The sequence below is a fragment of the Accipiter gentilis genome, chromosome 18, assembly GCF_929443795.1.
Source record: "Accipiter gentilis chromosome 18, bAccGen1.1, whole genome shotgun sequence".
Classification (NCBI taxonomy): domain Eukaryota; kingdom Metazoa; phylum Chordata; class Aves; order Accipitriformes; family Accipitridae; genus Astur; species Astur gentilis.
Window position 1 is genome coordinate 22,552,963 of NC_064897.1, and position 26,502 is coordinate 22,579,464.

The 26,502-nt window shown below is 36.7% G+C and overlaps 1 protein-coding gene across 1 annotated transcript in view; it reads left to right on the plus strand.

Moving 5' to 3' along the window:
- The window catches only part of PARPBP (PARP1 binding protein), a 47,266-nt gene that overhangs the window by 363 nt on the left and 20,401 nt on the right, over window positions 1-26,502 (plus strand). The window contains exons 2-7 of the mRNA XM_049822435.1: window positions 1,069-1,221; window positions 2,104-2,334; window positions 4,145-4,255; window positions 5,774-5,944; window positions 9,468-9,622; window positions 24,814-24,997. Of these exons, the coding sequence (XP_049678392.1) occupies window positions 1,069-1,221; window positions 2,104-2,334; window positions 4,145-4,255; window positions 5,774-5,944; window positions 9,468-9,622; window positions 24,814-24,997 (1,005 nt within the window). The remainder of the gene's footprint in view (window positions 1-1,068; window positions 1,222-2,103; window positions 2,335-4,144; window positions 4,256-5,773; window positions 5,945-9,467; window positions 9,623-24,813; window positions 24,998-26,502) is intronic.

Genomic DNA, 26,502 nt, shown 5'->3' on the forward strand with positions numbered 1-26,502 from the left:
GAGTGGGGTGAGAGAGGGAAATGTCTCCGGAGGGATTTCTGTCAGCCCCGCGCTGACTTGCACCTGCCTACCTGTTTCACCCTCTGTGGCCCGCATGCCTCGTTCATGTCAGCGCAAGATAATAAAGTAGGCAGTCGCCTTCAAACATTCTGGAGCGTAAGTAATTGCAGTTGCTGTTACAGTCTTGCTTGTTATCTGATGTCCCCTGTTTCCCCTGTCCCCCCTGTCCCTCTCCTACATTTCATCATTTCTCCTGGTCGTACCAATCACCAAAAAACTGCTGTGGACTGTGCCTTAGCTAGGTGAAATAAGGGGAAAGTTTGGGTTTGTGTTCTGAAAGTAAGTGGTATGGGTATTGCTCCTGTACTGTCACTGCGGTGTTAGGGAACTATGTTTCAGTAAAGAACAAGTTTAAAGAGGGCAAATTTTTTAAAGAGTCTCATGTACCTGTGTCTTGACAAATGCAAGAAGGTGAAAGACTGGAGCGTGAAGCAGTCAAATTCAAAACTGATACTGAAACTCATTGCCAAAGGAAATAGGGGAGATAATGACTTATCAAATGAAAAAAAAGAAAAAAGACTATATAGATAACAAAAGCGTTTAAACATGTCTTTGTTAGTAAGTCTTAGAAATATTAAATCTCTTGTTTCCAGGTTTGAAACATTCTGATAGGCACTGGTCTGAATGTATAGAGAATACGGATAGTATAGAAGACACTCTCTGGGGCATTCAGACTGGCTGCTTTCAGAGACAAAAGACTGCCATATTTGCGATAATGTTTATTTTATGTTGGCATCATGTACAAGGCAAGTAAGGGGTTTTCGTGGAGACATGTCATATGTAAGCACTTTTAACCCTTTATCTTAATGGTTGCTCTGTCATAGCTGAGACAAGTCTTACTAGACTTCTGGTTTAGTGAGAAGATTTTATTCTAGGAACTTGATCTGCAAGAAGATACAACAAGATTTGCACAGTTTACGCTGTGGTGGAAGGTGAAGTCGTGCATAGGCCTCTTGCATAGTAATATTAATTTTTATTTCTCTTAATTATTTCTGTCTTCTACTCTAGATAATGAGTGCTTTCCAGCAAAAGATTTTAAACTCAATCAAGTGTTTTAGAAGACAATGGCCTTTATTTTCAAACTCTGAAAGGACTACTGTATGTGGAGCAGACTGCATGCTGATGGCATTACAGCTGTCAATGGCTGAAGTCAACGAACAGGTTAGCATTCTTTCAGTATGTTCTTGGTACTCAGTACATCTCAAACTTGGTTCACTTACTGCGTTTTTTGCTTAGATACCTACCTGAAATGGCCGTTTTGGTCACTTCATTGTTGTTTTAACTTGAGGGTCAGATGCAGCAAAGCACTAAAATTAGTATGATTAAGCATACTGTTGAATCAGGGCTTAGAAAAAGAACCGCAAGACGGATGGGAGGATGGAAATGTTTTAAGTGCATATCTGAGTACAGCTTTTTTGCTGCCATATACTGGGGAATGCTTTAGATACTACTATGAACTGTGTTTCTTTGGTGAAAACTGGAAAACTTGCTACAGTTGCAAAATTACTTGTTGCATGTATTCTGAGGTCTAACTCAAATAGAAGGACCTCAGCTGAAAAAGTTTAAAGACACGAAGCGGGGACTGGTATGTAAATCAAAGAGCAGGCTGTGGATGAAAATGAGGAGTCTAGTTGTGAAAGAGGAGGGCTAAGAGTAAGCAGTAAGGAAGTCACAGGTTTCAGGGGAAAGAGGAAGCGGTGGCAGGGAAGTGGCATCGGGAGGATGTAGAGTATGATAGTATTGAAAGGTCTGCAATAAAGATAGCTGTGAGAAAACAGAGATTATGATGAACATTGGATAAGACACCAAGATTTGGCAGCAAGGTGAAAACAGGCGCAGAATACTGCATATAACAAAACTCAACTGTAAAGGCAAAGCACTGGAAGACCTTCAGCTATAAGTAAGACCTTGTTTATTCTAAACATAAATATTTAGATTGTAATAGGTTTTTTAAAATATATATATATGCAGCTTGTTTTAAAGTTATTTTTAAAGCTATGCTGAATAAAAATATAATATTATTGCTTTTTTCTGTTCTGTTAGCACCTTGGAGATTTCACAGTATCGCTTAGTGATGTGTTGGAAACTTGGAAATACTTGTTACATGACAAACTGGGATTATCATACGAGAACATGAAAGAACCTGAAAATTACGCTGACGTAAAAAAAGCCTATCATGCCTTCTTAGCAAGAACCAATATGTTGGATCTAATAGACATATATCAGAAGTTCTGTGGTCTTGGACTTGTATCTGAAGAGGAAAGCATAGCCCCTGTAAGTATTTGTTTGATATCTGATATTGTTTTGACATATTTTTGATTGCAGTTATGGATTTATGACACTTCTAAATATACACAGGAGCTTTGAATTATTCACAAGTTACTTCGGTCTTCTATTGGGGAAGCAGATGAGTTTAAATTACTAAATCTTTTAAAGAGATCTTAAATTCACTTCAAAATTCTTTCTTTCTGTTGTCCTGCTGGGTGGGTGGGTCCCACAGCTCTTCTATGAGTATATAACTCTTTGCCAGAAATGGAACTGAAAAATGAATTGTAGAGATTTGGTAAGACTTGAACAAAGCTTGGTGATTAACACTTGTCATGGAGTTTTGGTTGTATGTTTGTCATGCTTTAACCCCAGCCAGCAACTAAACACCACGTAGCCATTCACTCACTTGTTCCTGCTCACAGTGGGATGGGGAGGAGAATCAAAAAAAAAAAAAAAAAAGTAAAAATCATGGGTTGAGATAAGAATGGTTTAATAACTAAAGTAAACTAAATTATAATAATAATAAATAATAATTGTAATGAAAAGGAATAAAACAACAACAAAAATGAGGTAAATAAAACCCAAGAAAATACAAGTGATACACAATGCAGTTGCTCACCACCCACTGACCGATGCCTGAGCAGCAATCTGTCCCTCCCAGCCAACCCCTCCAGTTTATATACTGAGCATGACATTCTGTGGTATGGAATATCCCTTTGGCTAACTTGGGTCAGCTGTCCTGTCTGTGCTTTCTCCCAGCTTGTACACCTGCTTGCTGGCAGAGCATGGGAAACTGAAAAATCCTTAACTTATCCTAAGTGCTACTTAGCAACAAATAAAACATCAGTGTGTTATCAACATTGTTCTCGCACTAAATCCAAAACACGCTGTACCAGCTACTAAAAAGAAAATTAACTCTATCCCAGTTGAAAGCAGGACAATGTTGATATGCAGTCAAAATATTTTTAATGGTTATCATTTTAAAAATAGCATACTTTTAAAAGCAAAAACTTCCCTATACTACATGTAGTTCCATGTTAGATTTTTCCAGAAACCAGAAGAGGTTCCACTTCAGCCACTCAGTTAGCAGCTCTGTTGCAGTTTATTGTGGCTCAGATGTTCTTATGACACTGCATGTGAGGCCATCCTCTAGGCTAGAGAAGTTCTAGTGTGTATTCTACTCTTAGACAATGAAAGTCTGTGAAAAATTAATTTGATTAATCTCTATGTTATTGAATAAAAATGTATGTAAGTAGCAATTAAGTTAAGTTTGAAACACAAGCATTCCACATGATTTTATTTGATTCTGTGCTCTCTAGAGCATGGAAAGGTCAAAAGGATATTGATACTGAAAAAAATAATGAATGTTGGATTTAGATGCACATACTCCTAGCTTGTAAGGAAAATTAGAGATGAGTTAATTGTCTGCTTTTACTGCCCACTCTCAGCATTGCAGACTTCTTTCTTTTATTCCTGTTTTCATGGGGAAGATGGAGAACTTGGGTACCTTAATGACCTCGTTCTAAACATGATATAGGATACTAAATGTTCTCCAAAACATAAGCAGCTGCTTTTAGTGCAAGTGTATTACATAACTCTTTGAAATATCTTTTCTAAGTTAATTTGAATCTTATACCTCATTTCTCTACTAAAACAGTTGTATTTCTAAAGACTAGAACCAAAAGTAGGTTGTAAGGGCTGTGTTAACCTCAAAACACTAGCAAACTGGTGGAGACATAGTTTCACCAGGTTTTAATACTACTTTTGCTTTCTAGTCATCTTCATGTCTAAGTGTATTCTGATTTTGTTATTAAAGGTTCAACTGTTGGAATTTATTTCTGGCATAATGAATGTACAAGAAAATAATGGTTATGTTCTTTCTACTCCTTCTACACCAGTCAACAGACAGAGCCAGAAGAATGTAAAGGTAAAAATTATTTCTCTTTTGTAATGTTCTGTATATATTGAAAAGATAAAATATAACAGTTTCCTTTTCCAATTACTGATATTAAAATATTGCTGGTTTAAAAAACCAGAACATGTGTATTCAAACTCTGTATCAGTTGAGTATATTGTAGGTGTGTGTATAGGGCTAAGTGCAGAAATTTATATTCTGGCAGACAGTCCTTTTATGGCAAGCACTTGATGTAGACTTAAATTTGCCTTGAAAAACCAGAGATAAATTTTTCAAGTCCACCATCACTCAAACATTGCCTTGACTAAGAGTTAAATGATTTGCCCAATGCTGCAAAGTGACAATGGTAGGTGAAGTAAACTTTGATTTCATTTTATTAGCTCTTACACCCTTACATGTGGAAGAAATCTGAATAGCCACTGTAGTGGTAGCTGTAGAAAAGCAAACAAGGTTTGTCTGTTCCAGTAGAGGACTTGAGAACTTCCTGGGAATACTGGATTCTTTTCTTTTACCCTTTCAACCCCCAAAACAAGAATCTCAGTACTATATAACAATGTCTGAAATACTAGAGCTTTAGTAATTTCCAAGCTTGCTTTTCTCATCATAAGTGGCAATTTCAATTCAATATTTGGGTACAACTCAAAATATTTTTCTGAACGAGAAAATATTTTCTGAGCTAAGGTTCTCCCCAAGACAGCACTTCCACCACTAACCTAATGGCTTTCTTGCTCCTCTGACTTCTGTAGTAAAAATATTCCTTCTCTTAGATCTATCTTTTCAGACTGTCACGTATACATGTTTTGTTTTGGTTTTTTTTATACTGCCTGCATTTTTGTTTTATACATCCCATCGAGTAAGAAGAAATTCCAAAGCAAATATAAGTTTTCTCATAGTTTTTCCTTTTGTTAATGGCCTTTTTTGTGGTCTTTGCTTGCAACAAAACTGTAAATTCTTCAGTTCTTGGACTGTTGTTCTTACAAGGTCCAGAACAGTGCTGCAATATAAACAATTACAATGTTATGTTTTGGTTATGTGGGTGAAGCTGGGTCACAATTTATATACAGACTCAGTCAGTGGAGTTTCTGTGATTGAAATCCCCTGGGAGCCAAGGGGAAAATTACTGAATCTGGTGCAGAGCTGGCAAGTTGTTTAAAATCTTAGCCTATTTGAAGTTAATGACAAATCCTTATGTGGTTTAATAGTGCTAGTATTTTGCCTTGGGATAGAAAGGGAATATCTGTGAAGAGGTTTCCAAGTAGAAATTGATAGCCAATTTTAATAGCTGGAGATCCAACCCTCAAATATTTTGTGAATATTCAGCTACAGTATATGTAATTTTAACATATTAATCATGCTTGCTTTTGTCAATACTTCCAGAATCCCCATACATAAAGTAGCATTTTGAAATTATGCAAGGTGAAATTCTTACTCTTCCAAAAATAATATCAGTACATATCTAATTAGCTTGCAAAAAAAAGGAACATAATTTAGCAGCGGGATGACCAATTTGTGTGATGCTTTCTTTTACAGGTGACAATGCTGGCAAAGAAGTGTGTTTGTTCATATTTAAGCCTGTTGGTGAATTCTAAAGATGATCTGTCATTGGCTCATATTCTAAATGTTCCTGACAGAGGACTTGGTAGAGAAGCCTTCACTAACCTGAAACATGCCTCACAGAAGAGAAAAATGTCCATTTTCCTGGTATGTGTGTCAAATGAAACTTGCTGTAGATCAGAGGCAATGAAATAGCTCTATAAACATAAACTCTTGCTTTAATCTCATATGCAAGACTGACATTTGCAAGCCAAGTCAAATACCACCATAAACACAGTTTCTAGGTTAAAAAGGCACAACAGAGATTCTATGTAAAGAAATCGGTGCTTGCTTGGTCATGAGATCTAAAGATGCTCGGAGAAAATAATTGTGTGCATGTGTACCTCTAGAGCTCTAAAATGTGATACCATAAAAACAGGCATTGAGATCGTTCATCCCAAACAGTGACAGAAATCGTGAAAACATTTACTATCTTAAACATGAATATAAGATATGCTTTTTATTATTGCTTTTAAAATTTTGAAGTCTTGGTAAATAGTGTGAAGTGTGGTCATGAGTATGCATATCAAAGAAAAAAGAGGAAGAAAAGATGGCATTAGACTAGATGTTGCTCCTTACCAAATACCTCTAAAAGAAATTGTGGTTGGTTAACCCAGGTGCCCACCAAAGCTGCTCTATATCAGTCCCCCTACTCAACTGGACAGAGGAGAGAAAATATAACAAAAAGCTTATGGATTGACATAAGGACAGAGAGAGATCACTCGCCAATTACTGTCATGGACAAAACAGACTTGACTTGAGAAAAATTAATTTAACTTATTACCAATCAAGTCAGAGTAGGGTAATAAGAAATAAAACCATATCTTAAAACATCTTTCTCCCATCCCTCCCTTCTTCCTGGGCTCAACTTTGTTGCTGATTTTCTCTACCTGCTCCTTGGCAGCAGCACAGGGGGACAGGAATGGGAGTTGGGGTCGGTTCATCACATGTTGTCTCCGTAGCTTCATCCTCCTCAGGGGCAGGACTCCTCACACTCTTCCCCTGCTCCAGTGTGGGGTCTCTCCCATGCGAGACAGTCCTCCATGAACTTCTCCAAGGTGAGTCCTTCCCACTGGCTACAGTTCACAAACTACTCCAGCGTGGGTCCCTTCCATGGGGTGCAGTCCTTCAGGAACAGACTGCTCCAGCATGGGTCCCCCGCGGGGTCACAAGTCCTGCCAGAAAACCTGCTCCAGTGTGGGCTCCTCTCTCCATGGGGCTACAGGTCCTGCCAGGAGCCTGCTCCAGCGCAGGCTTCCCACAGGGTCACAGCCTCCTTCAGGCATTCCCCTGCTCCAGCATGGGGTCCTCCCCAGGCTGCAGGTGGAGATCTGCTCCACCATGGATGTCCCTGGGCTGCAGGGGGACAGCCTGCCTCACCATGGTCTTCCCCACGGGCTGTTGGGGAATCTCTGCTCCGGCACCTGGAGCACCTCCTCCCCCTCCTTCTTCACTGACCTGGGTGTCTGCAGGGTTTTTTCTTTTACTTGTTCTCAGTCCTCTCTCCAGCTACTGTTTCTGTGTGCCCTGCAACTTTTTTTCCTTCTTAAATATGTTATCACAGAGGTGCTAACCTCTATCGCTGATGGGCTCGACCTTGGCCAGCGGCAGGTCCGTCTTAGAGCTGTCTGGTATTGGCTCTGTTGGACATGGAGGAAGCTTCCAGCAGCTTCTCACAGAAGCCACTCCTGTAGCCCCAAGCTACCAAAACCTTGCCACACAAGCCCAATGCAGCAATGAGTTTGGGTTAAAAAAAAAATCACAAAGCAGTATTAATATTAACAAAACTAAGCCACTAACAATATATTACAATGAGCTCCAGTTTTAAAGCGCTGTATGTATGTATTTTGGTTAAATAGTAAATCAGCATTTTTCTATGCATTTGTTAAACTTGAGACATTTGGAACCTAAAGTATTTCTGTGTATAAATTACTTTTTTTAGAGCAACCTGGTGATAAAATCCTGCCTTTGACATGTACACTAGAACAGGCCAAAAATCGAAAGGGTGGTATTGTAGTATTTTCAGCTTTGACTCGGAATTTGGGGAGGGTAATGCTTTCCAGTTATTTGCAGCTTGATTGGTCTTGAAATACTCTTTAAGATGTGATTGGTATGGGACATTCCTGCTCATTTTATTCTCAAAGGCACAGAGCTGAAAGAAAAACCTCGAGACAGTGGTATACTCTCTCAATGCACTTGTGTAGGAATATAAAAAGTTACAGCATCAATATGCAATGCTCACAGGCTTGCTGCTAAAGAATCTAGTTTGGTATGTGAGGTGTATTTAGACTTACAGTAGTTATAGTCAGCACAAAGCCATCTCAAAAATAGTTGGAATAAGATGAGTAAGAATCCTTTCTCCAAAGAACCACTGTAGTCCTTTATATTCAAAATAATCAAATTTTGCATGCATGGTGGCCTCAGTGCAGACAACAGCAGACCAAGGAAAAACAGTATGGGTATGTAACAGTCACTGAAGCAGCTGCATTCTCAGATTTTTATGGTTGAATAAATATGGAAAACTTGTGAAATCTCAGGACCAGGATTAATTATTTTAGCTCCTAATGCTCTGTTAACATTGTATAAAAAAAGTATGTGCTTGGACTGGATTTATTACCTCTTCCTCACAGTTGCCAGAGGGAAAACTTCTCTACCGTGTAAAGAAATCTTCTTTTCTGGCATCTGTGTCTTGTAGAAATCTTGCAAAGCCAGAATATTTTCCATTGGGAAAGTAAGGTCCTATGAACTGTACTTGATCCACAGGAAATCTTTAGCACAAAGGCAGGAATACTGGCAGGTTTACTTTCTTTGCTAGAGTAATTCCAGTTGTACTCTTTCCAGTCCTAAGAGCTTTATGATTTAGCTGTATAGTCTGAAATTAAAATTTATATGTAGAATTAATATTACTGCATCTGTGTCAAGCGTGTTGGATTGTCATATTTACTTTCACCTTTCTAGAGAACTGCTAAGCTTTTTATTCTGACTGTTGCCTTAAAGTTTGAGGAGTTGTCCTCTAAGGCGTACTGCTTTTGGGACATCTCTTGTTTTCAGTGTCTTTATAGCGTGTAAAAATATATGGAAACTTTTGGAATTTGGTAACTGTATGGTATGTTCTGTATGACAGAAGCCTTAACTGTCACAATTATTCAGAAGATTTGAGTATACGTTATTTTTATTTGCGCCTCTGAAAATAAATATACTACTGAAGTCAACTTTTACATGCTTATGTTAAAATTGTTCTTGGGTCATAGACAGCTGTCTGAATATAACAGTAGTTTCTGTGAGGTCAGCACAAGCATTTAAACAGCAGCAACAACAAAAAATTCTATACCCTGTGTTAATTAAGTTTTTTCTAAGCTGTCAAAAGGCCAATGAAAATATAAATTAGCTGGGTCACTTTTGCTTTGCCTTATGTTTTTTTAATACTGCTGCACTACTTAAGTATTGATCTTGTAAATATTTATGGTGAGATGTACAAAGCTTAAGAGGTATTCTATTGATATCAGTTAAATTCTTTCTGCTATCAACCAGCTGTTATACAGTTTGCAAATCTGTAGGAGAGGCTCACTTACACAAAATATATGTATGTTGATGTATAAAGTTTCATATTTCTGAATATTTCTTCTAATAGATGGCAACGTCTTTTATCCGAACCATAGAACTTGGAGGAAGAGGCTGTGCATCTTCATTATTTGATCCTTTAAAAGCCCATGTAAAGGGGCTTTCAAACTTTGTTAATTTTATTGACAAGCTGCAAGAAATTATTGGTGAAATCTTAAATCCAAGGTAATAGAATTTCTGTTATATTTTTGTCTTGTTGAGCACCTCTTTTTTTTTTTTTTTTCCTTTCTTGTGCATGTGTCTCGAGGACAGGCAATGAAAGAAAATCTAATCATTTACTTATTTAATAATTCAGAGTAAATGTTTACAACTTAAACCTTATTAGGAAATATAAAACTTTGAAAAACAATTGAGGCAAGCTTATAGATTTTTAAGGTTACTCTGTGTATTACATTTTTATGAAATCAATGGATGTATGGCTGTTTGGTTAGTTCCCTAGTTGTAAATGAACTTCCAAAGATTTCATTCTTGTGGGTCTGGTAAGTACCTAAACTAATATGTGCTTTACTTCTTCCTTGTTAATTACTTTCTTTTTGTCATTTTATTTTATATACCTTTATATAAAGGAGTCTTTATTGCTGCTGACAAATGGTGACATCAGTTATTTAGCCTTTCTTTTCTTTTTAACCTCATAAGTGAAGCATAAGAATTATTTCTTAGGAAGGCTCTGGCAAAGTCATTGATTTTGAATGTTTTTCAAGACTGAAGTTAGTCTTTTGGGCAGGCTTATAAATGTGACATTAATTAGAGAAGTCTAAGTGTAACACAGGAATTTGAATTGGTAAGTGCTGGCATTAGTACAGAGAGAAGAGCAATTTTCTTAAGCATTATAGAAGTTAGTATTTTTTTATTTATAATCAGTAATTTTTCTATAAAAAAATTGAGCAAATCAGCTGTAATAGTTCTGTCCATACTAAAGAATCTTTTTTGTAGACTGAATTGAGTCTAATCTGCACAGCTGAAAACAAAATGTTATAAGCAAACCATAAGCATTATTTAAATTGCTGTTCAGATTGCATTTAGGCTGGAAGTGGGAGGTATTTCTGAAGTTGTTTTGCAGTTTTTATTTTACTTTTAAATTGTGTTTCTTTGTTTTTTCATTTCAACATCCTGGATGCCAGAGACATGCTGTCTGTGCTGGTGATTAAAGAAAACTTTTGATTCAACATCTAATGTATGCTTTTTGATTTATTTAAATCATCTGGCACTGTACGTTGATAAAAATGAGAAATGGAAAGACACTTATGTGCATGAACTTACTTTTCAGAGGGGAAAGACCACTTTTTCAGGTATATACAGTTCAGCAAAGTGTAACATAAAATGCTATGTCTTGTTAATTACCCTTCTGTTGAAGGCATGTGAGAAAAATCAGAGTGGGATAGTTGCTGGGAATTATCAGTTTCTAATCTGGAGAATTCTCTAGAGCTTGGAAATTCTTTTCAGCGTTCAGCTATTCTGTTGCTTCCTCTGCTGTACCTGCTGCCACATTTATTCTGGGATATATATCTCATTAACATCAGATTCTGGTGTGTTCATTAGTTTGCATGTATACATGTAGGTGGTGTTGGTTGTATCACTGACCAAGAATGGAAGATAGTTGTACTGTGGTGTTTCTAGTATCTCTTGTATTCTATATAGGCTTTATAACCTCATGATGTAAAAATACTGCTATTTCTATGTATGTATCTATATAGTAGCTCAGTGCTTATAGAAATATACCAATCAGTTGGCTGCCTTTGAAAGAATCTTCATTAGTATGCTGAAGTTCTCAAATGTTATAGTACTGGTATATAGCTTAGAAACTGTAAAAGTCACAACACTGGTGAACAAAAAAGTATTTCTCTGAAGTGTTTGCTAAGCCATATGAGCAAGGACTGTCTGTATGCCCTGCCTGTGATGTAACAGTTATGAAATCCAGGATATGCAGTTTTACACAAGAAATTTCTCTAGTTCTTTTACTACTGCATACTAAAGAGCAGAGGGAGAAAAGCAACAATGCAGCAAAAGATCCCATTGTTTAGTCTCTAGAAGCCTGCTGGGAAATCTGAGCAAACGACAACCTATCTGTAGTATTGCTGTTTCTCTGATGCAGAGATCAGCCAAGTTGCAAAAACCAGGTCTCGGTATTTGCTATGCCACAAGAAAAATGCAGTATTTTTGGTTGTTTACTTAATGATTAGAAGTCTGTTATTTCAGTTTCATCTCGTTACAGTGGACCTCTTATGAAACTTGAACTTGCATAAAATACAAAGTAGCCAAATAAATGCTTGGTACATTGTGGAACACATTGAAAAGAAGCTTTCTTCATCTGCCTGAGTTCCTTTGCTTTGGAAACCTAGAAACCAAATTGAAGATGTTGGACAGTGATGAGGTGTGCTTAAGAATATTTTGAACATAATAGGACATATGGTACAACCAAGCACCTGCCAACCTATGGAGAATAACAAAAATGTGTTTCTCATCCCCAAGTCATTAGTCTAAGAAAGTGAATTGTAGATAAATAAGGGAAGGGAAAACTGTCAGAGTGGAAATTTAATGAAACTATGATGATTTGATTCAAATATAGCACAAAGTGCAAGCAGACCTGATAGCAGGAGAAATGGAACGATATAATGAACTCGGGTAGTTTCAAGGTGTATTCACTGAGCAGAACCAACATTCTTAGAAATCTCTGGAATTTTGAAATGGTTCAATTTTGCCTCTCCTTGTTCTCCAGATGCCTAAGATTAGAAGAAATCACTAATCTTTCAAGAATCAGTAGCACGAACATTTCTTAAAGTTTGGGGATGCTGTAAAACTTGTAACACTAAAACTATTTACCAATTCTTGGACAGTGTTTATGCAGTAAATAGAGAGCTTGCATGTTCTACTCTTTGTGCCTGTTTCTTGACAAGAAACATATCAATGTTGTATTTGTTAGTGAAGTGGATGATTATTATATACCTGAGGATCTGGAAACTCTTTTCTGTTGGTATAAATGAAAAGGTGCAGTACTAATCCATCATTCTGGACATGTTTCTCTTTTAGGCCAAACAATAATGCTTCTTGCATCTGGAAAGAACTTATTCTATTTCTGGAATGACTTTTTTCAAGTTCATAAAATGTGTCGTGGTTTAACCCCAGCCAGCAACTAATGTGCGTGACTTAAAACTGAATGATGGAAGGGCATTTGTCTTATTGGTTTCTGCACTTGTTGGCTCATATAGAAATGCGTGTGTGTATATACATATATATATATACACTTCAAAAGCCTCAACTGATTTTGTAGAGTAGCAAAGTTGGTAGATGGGCAGTAAATTTTCACCTTGAATTGGGCCCCGACTTCGCTGTAAGCACTGACCACTAGGTGCCACTATTGCACAGCTCACTTTAGTAGCTGTTTAAAGTTAGCTGTATTGTTTCATTCAACACATTTGAGTGAGTGTGATACTTTGGAGTGGGTCTTCATTTCAGGTCCACGAGCAGTCTTCTGCAGTCAGTTGTAGAAGCTTGACTTGATCATGCACGTGGATTAGTGCATTGAGCTTTCCCTTGACAGGGAAAATGCTATTTCTTATGTGTTGTCTTTGTGAAGCTGTGATTGCATCTGGACATGCAGTAGTATTTTGGGAGAGAAAGCACATGAGACTTTATCCAGTCTTGTGCTGAATGTTTGAGTTAATTGGATAGCATTCACACAGCCCTGGAGTTTTGTGTTCTAAAGTTGCTGGAGGGTTGTGCAAGCCTGTGCAAAACATTGTCTATAGGATTCCTTAAACATAGGATTATAGAACGATTCAGGCTGGAAGGAGCATCAGGAAGTTTTTGGTCCAATATCCTGCTCAAAGCAGGGTCAATTGTGGGGTCAGCCTAGGTTAATCAGGGCTTTATCCAGTCAAGCTTTGTGCAGTCTCGATTCCTGGAGGTTTTCAGTCTCTCTTGGCAACCAGTTCCACTGCTTGAGTGTCCTCATGGTGGTGAAAAGTTTTTTTTCCTTACGTCGAGTTGGGACCTCTCTTGTTTCAATTTATGCCTGTTGTCTCTTTTTCTTCCACTGACTGCCAACATGAGGAGCCTGGCTCCATCTTCTTGGTTACCTTCTTGTAGGTATTGGAAAGCTGTTAGATCCCCCTGAAGCTTGCTGTTCCCTTAGCTGCTTCTCACAGGGCATGTCTCCCTGAACAGCTTGGCAGCCCTCTGCTGAACTTGCTCCAGTTTATCAATGTTTTTTGTGGACTGGGGGGCCCAAAACTGGACACAGTATTCTAAACTTGGTCCAACTAGTGCTGATTAGAGAGGGATAATCACATTCCTCAGACTACTAGCTATGCTACCGTTGATGCAGCCAAGGATACTGTTGGCTGCCTTTGCTGCCAAGGCACGCTCCTGGCTCATGGTTCGCTTGCTGAACACGCATCAAGACTCCCAGGTCCTTTTACATAGAGCTGCTCTGTAGCCTGTATCATTGCAAGGGGTTATCCTTTTCCAAGACTTTGCATGTCCTGTTGAGTTTCATATGGTTCCTGTCAGCCCATTACTCCCATCTATTTAGGTATCTCTGCATGGCAGCTCTGCCCTCAAGCATATTGACCATTCCATCCAATTTGCTGTCATCTGCAGACTTGATGGGCATGTATTTTTATCAGTGAGTCACCACCAGACATTTAAGAGTCCCCTATGGTACTCCATTTGTTACTGGCCTCCAGATACAGTACATGCTTACTACCTTCTAAGCTTGATCATCCAACCAGTTTTTAACACATCTAGTTGTCTGTCCATCCAGACTGTAACATCCAAACTTGCATGTTGAGAGTATTTTCTGACAGTGTTGAAAGCTTTGCTAAAATCAAGGTAAGTGGCATCCACCATTCTCCCCCTGGTCTGCAGAGCCAGTCTGCTATAGGAAGCAAACAGATTGGTCAGGCATAATTTACTCTTGATAAATCTATGCTTACCATTATCAGCCTGCACCTAATCCTTCGCATGCCCATAAATGTTTTCTCAGAGGACACTTTACATTATTTTCTCAGGTAACGAAGTGAGGCAGCTGAGCCTGTGTTCCCCAAACTGCCCTTCTGGTCTTTTTTTGCAAACACTTGTGTTTCTCCATTTGTCAGGGACCTCCCCTGTTTCTAGGTTATTTGTTCGTAACCTGTCCCTTCATCATCCTGTGTAAAGCCTTTTTGCATTGAAGCTCTGTCATCAGTTCACTGTTTAGCCAAGCTGGTCTACTGATATTTCTACATGTTTTTCTGAATATTGTGATGGACTGTTCTTGTGCTTGTAATATGCTGTCATTAATAACGTGTCAGCTTTCCTGAGCTCCTTTGCCTTTTAGAATTATCTCACATGGGATTCCATGTACCAGTTCACTGAATAAGCTGAAATCTGCTCTCCTAAAGTCATGGTCTATACTCTACTACTTGCTTTCCTCTCTCCCCTAGGATCTTGAACTCCAGTACTGCATGATTGCTACAGCCAAGGCTGCCACTCTTTTTTTTTTTTTTTTTTCCCCTCCATATCCCTGACCACATCTTCTTTGTTAGTGAGTAGCAGCCCCAGCTGTGTGTAACCCTGTGTGTCATGCATCCAGTATCCCTGACACCCTCTAGATATCTTGACTGCTTGCATCCTATTGTGATGCTCTTCCAGCAGATGTTGGGGCAGTGCCCTGTAAGAACCAGGGTCTGATACAGAGCCTGCTGAGACTTGCTTTAAGAATACTTTGCCTGTTTCCTCGCATGTATTGGGTTGACTATAGCAAACTCTGAACCTAATTCACAAGCTCTCAATGAGCCTCTTGTCTGTCCAGTAGAAGAGCTCCTCCATACCTCTGAGCTGCTCCTGCATACAGAGGGCAATCCCCAACCTTGTCTTTCCTGAAGAGCTGCTTGTATTCATCCTTTGCAGCACTCCAGCTGTCAGGCTGTCCCACCATGTCTTGGTTATTCCAATGAAGTTGTAGCTCTGTAACCATGAGGAGCTTATTCCTTCTAACTGGTTTTATTGTGTTTTCTTGGATAAATCTATTTACACTGTTTTAGAGTATTTCCAATGTGCAGTTTCTCAGTAAAATAGTGAGAACTTAGACACTCTAACCTTAGTTTCAAAACTAATAGCATCATTGAAATGAAGAATATTTTGGTGTTTAAATATTTACAGTGAAAGTTACTGATTATATAGAATGACCCAAATTAAGCCTATATTACCATTCTACCATGTTAACAAACATTGTGCCTGTGACTTAATTAAGAATGCTCTTGCATTTTGAAGAAATAGAAAAATATCAGAAAGGCTTATGTAAGAAAATAATTATTTAAAAAGAAAAAAAATTATGTTTAAATCAGACTCTTAAAAAATTTTCTCTGAAAATGCTTGCCACTTCAAAGACTAAGGTACTTTAACAGAATTTTGAAGTAAATTATCTGCTTTACATATACATTTAGCTTTATAATGGAAATACTGATATACTTTAATCTGATTGTCTTCATTTAAATTTAATGTTGAGAATGTTTTAAAATATATTTACAAGTAAAAAATTTTTAAAATAAACTTAATTGTGGTTTAAATTGGATTTGCAAGAAAATAGAAAACTTTAGTTGAAAAAGCTGATCTTTTGAGGGTAACTCTGACTTGAGACATCACAGTTCAAATGTGGTATCTTAAGTGTCCCAATTGTACGATACTGCATTTAATTAAATTGTGATTTGGTAATTTACTTTCCCATTCCTTAACTCCCTAATTTAGGCTGGTGCTGGAGAATACACGGAGCATTATGTCCTAGATATTGAAATTCAAGTATAGTCCCTTAATTAAAAAGAAGACATGGAGGCTGTGTTTCTGTGGCACTTTTATATCAGTGCTGGATTGAAAAATCTTACTATGCCATCATACAGATCTCAAACTACTAGTTCATCTGTTTCCATGGCCTCTCTCTAATCCAGATTTGAGAAGCAGTCTGGCAGCTCCCTGCCCATAATTCCAATCCTGGTAACTTTCAGTAAATTGCAGGAAAGTGATTTTGTCTAGAGGGAACTATTAAGTTGGATATGTTATGGTGGAACAATGGAACCGTAGCATGGAACACGCATGGCTGCTCATCAAGAATCTTACTCTGACAAGAGTAGTTGTTTACTTTTATATTAGCTTTGTCACTGGACTTGAGGAGCATTGCTTGGTATGACTATCCAAAATTAATCTTGGTGAGAGCAGACGCTCACAGAACACCAGCTTCTTTTTTTTTTTTTTCAGTAAGTTCTTGGGAAGGTACCAGATCTTTTAGATGGTGGCACTTATGAGGAAGAGTCAGTGTGGTTTCTTCCACCAAGCTAAAAGATAGAAATTTTTGGCAATACAGCAAAAGCGGCAGCAGCGACATGGAAAAATACTTAGCAACACGATTCTTTTTTGCTGTGCTTTTACTGTGGGTCTAATAAAATGCAAACTCCGAAAGGTGCCAGGTAGGGTCTTCACCTAATATTTAGTTCTGTATCATTTAAAAAATTAGAGTAATAATGCATTCATCTGTTGTTTGAGGTGGAATTTTTTAGTACTATGAGTGTTTTGATACAATTACTTTTTGTTTTACAGATACATTTAAAATCTAGATAAGTTCACTGATACAATTTTATTGTTGAAATTTTGATATCTAAATTAACATGAACTACTGATTTTTTTTAAAGAATAATGCATATAACAATTAGAAAAAATATGTGGTTTACTTTAAAGGCACAGTTACTGCTCTGTTAAAAGCATTTGTATTTTTTATTGTTTCTTAGATAAATTTTGTCCTGCTCTTCTACCCAGGTAGATCAAGCTCTAGTTGACATCCTGCTTCTTTGCATTTGAGAATAGACTTAGATTGCTACTCTCTTCATATAGTTTTAAATTTAAAAATTGCATAACTGTTCAGTTCTTATCAAGCTCCAAATCAGCTCTCTAAATTCATAACAAAGAAAAAGGCTGTGATTCCCTCCCACCCCATGATCTCTATGTGTTTGTAATCTGTTTTAAGACATTTGTTCCCACTACATAAGTTAGATGGTTATATATTTGTGATGTGTTTTTTACCTCTGTTGGAGAAGTTGAAATGAATGGATAAAAATGTTGACCTTAGTATAATAGAATTTTGATATATTATTTTCTGTTCTTGGAATAGGCTTCAGGAGTCTGTTCTGCTTTTTATCAGGTTTTGAATATTGTCCATGTCCTCAACTTTTTTTTTTCCTTCTGTATGCTACTTTAGTCTTTTCCACAAAGATGTGTTTCCAGAAAATAAATAAGTGCTTCTGCATCATATTAACTTTGCACAATAAGGCCCCAGTTCTGTAAGAAGAGCTCTTGTGGATGTTATTTAGATTTTAGGTAAGTAGAGGAGCTTGTTTATGTGATAATCTCAGTAGGAACAAAATAGACAAGGCACGCAATTAGTTTCTTATAAATGAATTACCTCAACATAAGAAAAGATGGTTTGATAAGGAAAATGAGATAGAAATAGATAGGACTGGGGCACAGATGATGTAAGGCCAAAAGGGTTCAAGCAGGCGCAAGATCTGAGAATATTTTTAGTAGAAGCAACCAGTGACAGAAGATAGGATTTATACAATGCCTTGTTAACAAGTAGTGTTTTACATTGTACTATTTTTTTTTAAACTCCCTTTAGAAGCACTGATGCAAATAAGGCATTTTTAGCATATGATTCACTTTATCTTTCATGTAGATATATGTTTTTCTCTAGCTATAAGACAGGTGAGATGAATCCCACCTGAACTGTCTAGTCCTCTTTTAGTGCTGGATCATGCTGAAGATGGTAAGCCATTCCTTCTGTCAGTTGATCTAAAATGTTTGGGAACTTGTTAATATAAAAAAAAGTTAACTGAACATTGTTGGCAAAACTAAACACTTAGAGGCTGCCAGTGAAGTCTTAGTTCAGCCGGCTAAGATGCATGCTCTAACATAGTCTTTAATCATGTGACCACATGCTTTCTTCTCACCACCTGACCGGCAGTCCTGGCTTTTGTGGATAGGAAATTAGAGTGTAAATTGCGACTGTGTAATGGAAGATAGTAGTGCTTGTTGGACCCTCTCCAGCTTCTGAAGCAAATGTAGAATAGTGCAGGCCATCAAAGAAGGGAAGGGGTGCTTGGTTCTAGGTCTCTTCTGCTATGGACTTACTATGGAATACTGGACAGATATGCTGATGGTCACATTTGGACTTTGCTGACTCCACTTAGTAGAAGATCACCACTGTACTGTTGGATCCAGGCTTTTGTGTCTGACCATTCACTGCCAGACAGTGGAAGGTGGTTGTTTCTAAAGGCTTGGGGTTTTCAGCATTTATAGTTACTCTGATGGATTTTCTTTGGTTATTTCTATCATAAAGTTAGCAGTGGGTTTTCTAGTTGAGATTTCTTTCAGTTCATACTTTTTGAACAAAGAAATATTGTTACACATGACTCTGAACAGAAGATGATATTATTTATTAGCTTTTAAAAAAAATTTGCTATTTTACATCTGTCACAGTGGTAACTGACAGATGTTTACTGCTAACTGGATTTAATAAGAGTTCTCCTTCAGTTTGATTTAAAAGACCATGGATGTGAGACTGAAGCACTTTATCATAAACTATTTCATGCCAGCAGCCTATGATCTGAATGAAACATCAGAGAAAGCTTGTTAGCAGGCATGCTGACTGGAAAGGGACAAGCTCTCTCCAGTTCTCTACTGCCTTAGACAAATGGCATTGCTTTGTTTAGTGTATCAAGTTCATTCTTGAATTCAGTTAGGTTTCTTGCACCTCTTTCAGAATTAAGAACAACTAAAATTCTTATCTTTTGCTGCTGTAATAATTATCTCAAGACTGATAACTTTGCCCATGTAATTGCATATTCAAAACAAACTTTGCTGCCCTTCTAGCTGTTGGGAACTGCAAAGTGGATAACAGTTTTTGACCTTATTCCATTCATAGACATATCTTTTTTTTTTAGTACAATGCCAGATATTTTAAGTTCATTTAAGTTCAACTGATTTATGTAATATAAACCCATAAAAGAGTAATATCAGAGCAATCTGGCAGAGGGTGTCTTTTTTGTAAAAAACAAACAACCCCCCCCCCCCCCCAAAAACACCCCCCCCCAAAACAAAAAACCCCCCAAAACAACAAAACAAAAAAAACCTCCAACAAACCAACAACAACCAAACAAAAAACAAAAAAACCAACCAAACAACAAAAAACCAAAGAAAAACAACCCCCCCCCAAACCCCACCCCCCCCAAACCCCACCAAATCCAAGAAAACGCAAACAACCAACCCTCCAAAAACCCAAGTTGCATTTTTACCACATTTTCCTTTTATCTTCATGCTTTTAGTTAATCTCTTTAAACCTCACTAACAATGAAGTCCTAATAGTGCATCTGAAATTGCTCAGGTAACTTGATTGCTTTAAATGGAACTATTACATTTATTGTTGAATTAATGTATAGTTTCATTTTCAAGATGGTTGTTTCTTAAGTTGTTTTTTTGATCCAGTGAATTGTCTTATCAGGTAAAAGGATGCTACTTTTTTTACCACAGAAAGAACTCTACAAACATAGACAGAGCCCTAGCCATCTCCATTTGTGCTCTAGATGGCATCTAGAGAGATTAAAAGGATGCCTCTCCTATTGAGACTGACTTGACTGTACTTTTTGAAACTGCTAGACATTGTCAGTTAGGGCTTTCTGTAGTAAGCTTTGAAATATTCATGAAATAGCACAAGTAAGGTAGATTCAACATTTTATAAGTATATTCAAGACTAATAAAACAAACCTCACAATATAACTTATTTTGTTATATTCTGGTGTAAAATGGCATAAGCTATGGCACACTGTTTCAGTACTAATCCACACACATTAGATCAGCATTTTATGTCTTGGCCTGTTTATATAAATTCTGGTTGAAGTATGAATAAACTTTTCCTTTTCTTTGTTCCAGTTAGTACTGTGTATATCTGATGGGGGACTGGAACTCTTTCTTGGAAAAGAAGAAGGAATATGGGGAGAAAAAGAGATTAAATGAACTTTACTTCTAATAGCAAATATCCTTAGTTGGCATTGAGTAACAGAGGCAAAAAAATAAACATAGAAAATGCTTTTATCACAGGGGTTTTTTTTCCTCAGTGAAAAGCTACAAGGTAATTGAGTCACATACAGAGCATAACATTTAAATTAAGGGCATGATTATTTTAATTAACTGATGCCCAGTGCTATATGTATAATAATACTTTTTCTTCCAGCATACATATATGTATATGTGTGTAAAATGTGTGAAAATTATAATGATGTAGATAAGCTTGAGATACCTGTAGACAGAAAGGACTGAACCTGGCTTTCAAAGGCAACTTCAGTCAATCCTTTCACCTGCTGGTTTGTCTTGGAGTTCTAGGTTCAACACAGTATTTATGGAACCGATACTACTCATTTAGTACAATGCTTTTCACATTTGAGGGTATTATTTTGGAAACTGTCGGTTTAGGGCTGAGGGAAATAAAGCAGTTTGGCAAGAAGCATCAGGAGACTTGGCTACAGTTCCTATATGCATCTTTGAGACAACTTTTCTTCAGCAGTGCTCTCTTCTTACCTCTTGACAACTTGTACTGGATGATTTTTTTCTTTTTTTCTTTTTTTTTTTCCCTCTTGAACTTTTCATTCTCTTGTGGTTAGACTGAATTGTGGTTTTTGGAGCAGAGGTACGCTAGCATCTTTTCATCCCTTTTTTAAACTATCCTTTCTAAGATCTGGATAGTTCTTAACCTGTGTGCAGAGACACTTCACATGGTGACTTTTCTTTTGGCTAAGTGCATACATTGTGCCTAAATTTCTGCAAAGCACAAGTTTTTTTCTGTTAAACCAAGCCTGCAAATCTAATGTGAATTGAATAATCTTTAATCTGTAAAAGTTAAAGCTGAGAATTGTGTGGAAATATTTGGGTTTGACCTAGAAAAAAGCCAAAAAAAAGTTTCAAGTTAACTTCAGGTTTTCAAAGTTATTTACAGGATTCTTGTTCAGCCAGAATAAGTCAAAACAGTAAGGTGTCTGGCCCAGTTCGCTCCATGTATTTTAACAGGAAACAATGTAAATAAACTAGTTTTCCTCTGGCTCAATTCCTATTCTTACTTAGCTCTGCCCACTCATTTTATATTTTATACGAATGTAGACACATGGAGTTTCATTTGATGGAGGTTCTCCTAACTAGAACTCTAAAATGTATCTTCAGAATTTAACATGTACAAAATATACCTTTCTTTTAATTTGCAAAGTATCCTTTTCGGGTAGGTAGGCAGGAGCATGGAGGAAGTTGAAAAATTAGTCATCTCACTCTTGGCTATGTCACCTGGAGTAATAAAAAGCCTTTGTCATTGCTTTGGGTTTTTGGCAGAGCTGTGATTTGCAGCATCATAGATTTATCTAAAAATTCTACTATATGTGCCAATAGCAGCTCAAGAGTTCAGGGTATGTGAATAAATATGGAGTTGTTTTGTACAGTCCATGGTATAGTTAAATCAAAACTATTGGTGTCTGAGCTAGATAGGCTGATGTTAGATTACACTCAACATGCTGCATTTTAGGTTTATAATCCAAATCAAAGCAAACTCTTAGGAAAAAAAGAAAAGTTAAACTTCAGTAATACTCCTGTTAAAGTCAGGATTTAACAGGCTACCCTTTTTTAGGGTTGGCCATCCTATCCAATTGCTAGATGTTGCAGGAAAGTGGCTAGTGTTTCTTGAAGTCTGGAAAAAGAAACTGTAGGTTAATTGGAAAGGGAAGATAGATGATTGCAATAGATCATGAAGCAGATTGACTGCGAAGGAAAAATTCTTGGAGTGGGAATTCAGAATGAACGCAATTGCTGTTGCTTTTGCTGCTTTTGTCTGACATTATACTTTGGCTTTATAAAACGTTAAAAAAAAAAAGTCTGACGAAATCAGTCTCATAATTGAACTTAGCATCGCAAGCATATCTGGCTTCATTGGAAATTTTTTGTCAAGAACATGGTGACTGGAAGGCTGAGGTGGTTTTTGCTTGTTTTCATTTAATTTTTTGAGTCACTACTGTTACCGCAGAGAATCTACGTTACTTTAAGGATATGAAATATGATTGTACAACTCCAAAAGAAGTGTCCCCAAGCACAGGATCTTGTCTCCAATACTGGCAATAAATACATGCCTTGTAAGAACAGAGAAAATGTTTATGATTCTTCTCCTGAGTGCTATCTCCAATTTTTAATTTCAGTTCAGGGTATTTTCTGAAAACAGAGTTCTACCTACTTTTCCTGAGAATCAGTTTTTTTTGAAGAATGGGTCCTTTGTGCCTCTTGTTATGATTTTATTTCTTCCTTTATTCTTACATGTGTTATCAGCTGGTATTCAAAGGTGAAAATAACTATATGAAAAAGTAAAAGGGGAGGGGGAGGGGAAAAAACCCTAAAAATTAGAGCTAAAAATAAAATATAGACTACCACACTCTGAAAAAGATTGAGGAAAATGCGCAGAAAGAGAATGAAATTGAAGACAAAATGTCATGGGGAAATAATGAAGTCCTTATGTATATGTGATGTTAAACAGAAGATAAATGATTGCTTGGTGAGGTGAGGAGAATCTTGATTATAATCTGCTTTGTTGGTCTGGATGATGGGTCCATGTTCTGAGAAGACTGGAGAATTAATGATAAAGCTTCCAAGCAGCCTGCAACTCCAAAAAGCTTTTGGGAAAAGATGCAATATGATGTAGGAACTGAGTGGTTCTTATAATGCTTTTTTTTATTTGCCTAAACTCAGGCAATGGTAAAACATACAGTCTTTCACTCAATGTTTTATATAGGTACTGGACAAAATTATTAAGCTTTTAACCCAGAGGGTTTATTCTGTCTTTCACTAAATCTTCATTAAAGTAGTCAAGACACATTTGTTGTCTCAATATAGCTTTTGATCATCTCTGAGATAAGATCTGTGATCCCCTAGCTAATTCACTTAACCTGGTTCATAGTCATAGGTCATAGTAGCACCTCATGACTAGCAATTCCTACCTTCATACTTCCATATGGCTTTTGCCACAGCCACCACACCATTACACTTGCAAAATGAGCAATTCACTCCTAACACTTGGATTTTGCATTCTTGTGATAAGACTATGCTCACTATCATTATAAACTTTAAGTTATTTTATTTTATTAATTTTGAACAGTGTTGTTCAGGGCAGCACTTTCAACCCTTGAGTGGAAATATGCACTTATAAATGGCCAGTGGAGTTCTTAGCATTATAACTGCTTCTCCTCATTCACCAGGTCTGGGTAAATGAAGGTGCGCTGTCACAAGAGCCTCAGTCCCTGTAGCCATTTTTTGGACACAAGATCTTTGGGTTTTCTTGTGATTCTTCAAAAATTGATTATTTTTTCTTTTTTTTTTTTTTTTTTTACATACTCAGATAATGCAGTCTACTTGGCAGCCTGTTCTGTTTCCATTTTCATAGAATACGTGGATCTTGCAAGTCTGAGGGAGCAAGACATGGTGCAGTTCCCTCAAATACTGCCTCTTGGAGCATCATCTGTACAACTGTACCTGCTAATCAGTCAACAGTTTCACTGGGGAGAAACCTGGTAGTTCTAATGCAAAAGTGATCCCAACAGTAGTCTGTCATACATGCAATGTGGATGGTTCAAGGTACAGGACCACAAAATAAAATTAACAATCTAAACATAGTTTAGGTGCACTCACAAATGCTGCCTTATCCTTCTCTAATTCAGATTCAATTATTTATATCTTTAATGTCAAACTGCATGGACATTTCATAATTAAGCTACTAAGATCTTTTCTGTAGGCATTTTTTTCTAGTTGATGATAAAAGAGATTAATAGTGTATGCCTTTACAGCAGAGATGTTCATCTAGTCTACTTAGTATCTATTTAAATAAAATTGAAAGCAGATTGATATTTTGAAGCCCTTTTATGAAGCACAAAAGACTAAAAAAAAAAAAAATCTAATAGCCTGTTAAATTGGAATGCATGTTCTAGTGAAACATTTTGTTTACACTTAGCAGCTTATGAGCAAAACAGTAACTATTGGTTTAAAGACAGTACTTCTCTTTGAACTTTTATGGAGAAGTTAGTTTTGTGTTGCAGCTCAGAGTATTACTAAATGCTGAATTCATTACCTTTCCTTATAATCTTTTTTTTTTTAGTAAACTATTATGTTGGACAATACTTCTACACTGCTGTTTGATTTAAAAGATCAAAGCTGTTCTCTGAAGAGTTTTGATTAACTGTGAAGATTGGCTATGTTCAACGCTAATAGGTATACAAGTGCTGCCAAGATTAATGTGGAGATGACCCTGTGCCTATTTTCAGAATCGCAGGGGGGCGAATTCTGTCAACAGTGAAGATGCATTTGATAAAAGGCCGAAGCAATGGGGATCCTTTCTGTCAGGCAGTAGAGGAAGTTGTACAAGATTTGGATTTGAAGATTAAAAATATTATCGATTCACAACATGAAGTCTTGACTGCCAGCACTACTGGAGGCAGTCCAGCACGGGTAATGGGACTTCTTTTCTTCTTCTTTTTACTATTTAGCTTTACAAGAAAGCAAATGGCTTTTGCCTGTTTTGTTTCTTTTTTATTTTTTAAAGGGCTTTATATAGAGTATTATCTTTTCATAACAGTACAGAGCAGTGTCGTTTCCTCTACACTGTGGTTTAAAAGTTGTTGAAAGACTTATGCTTCAGGATTACAGTGTGGATTTCAAAAAGCTGATTTACTTAAACTAAACTTCTCACCTCAAAATTGTGAATAAAATACTTTCCAAACTTAATTTGTTCATGCAGTTATTGATGTAGATACTTATAACTGTCAGGCTTACCACTAATTTCAAGGCAGTAAAGCTATAACAAATTTACAAACAAAAAAACCATCCTGAAAGTGGAATTAAGATTTGAGAACATGTATCAGTAATTTTGATTAAAATACACAGGTTTTAATTAGCTCAGCATCAAGTGTTTCAAAGGGTAAGGCATTCAAAATAAGGTTAAATATGAAGGAAGTCCAAAACATGGTGAAATGGGGAGTGGAAGGAGAATAAACATAAAACCCCAAACAATCAACTTGTAAGTTTTGTTCTTTCAGTATTTCAACACACTAAGGAAACTAATTATTTTATTTTCATGGAAGGAATCAGGATATTTAAAGTTCTTTAAGTCAGGTGTGGAGAGCAGAGTACAGGCTTTCTATTTGTGGTTTCTGTACTTTGAATCTACTCGGGTCTTATGATCTTTGTAGTGATGAAAACATTAACCAGCTTTAATTATTTTATTTGTTGAGATATAAAATATCTAATGTCATGTGTTTTTGTCTAGGAAACTCTTTAAAACTTATAGACACTTTGAATGTGTATATGTATGGTAATATAAGATTTTAAACAAACTTTAATCAGGCTTCAAATATGTTTTTTCTTTTCTGAGAGGTTAAACCAGCCAGACCCTAGTGGCTGTTTAAACTGGTTTAAATGTGTTTCCACTGAGCAGTTGGAGTATGTATTTCATCCTCATTTTCCTATTTTCTCTGAACCTTTCATCACTGTATTTCTCTGCTTCCCTTTTATATCCTTCTATTTCTTTCTCTTCCCTATCTGAATAAATGATCACTGTAATCAGTTCTGTCTTTATTTAGCTACTCGTATTACTAATAATTTTTTTTTAAATATTTAAATCATTATAAGCTAGGTAAAACTATTTTAGTAAAACTTCATTTTTCAGAGAATTAACCAAAAAATTGCTTTTCCAAAATGGTTTGTGTTTCTTATTATTCTCCATAGGTCAAGTTCATAGTCTAATGACTCTGTAGAAATGTTTACCGGTATCCTTGTTGAGGCAGTAGATAACAAAGGTGGTTGTATCCTGATGTTGCTAGGAAATGTGTTTAAATACTTAACTTCACAGTGCTTTCAATGAGATTAGTATTTTTCTCAAAATGGGAACCTGAGGCCAGCTTATGAACTTATATTACTGTGAGTCTGTGGTTCTATGTTGAAATTTTTACCAATTC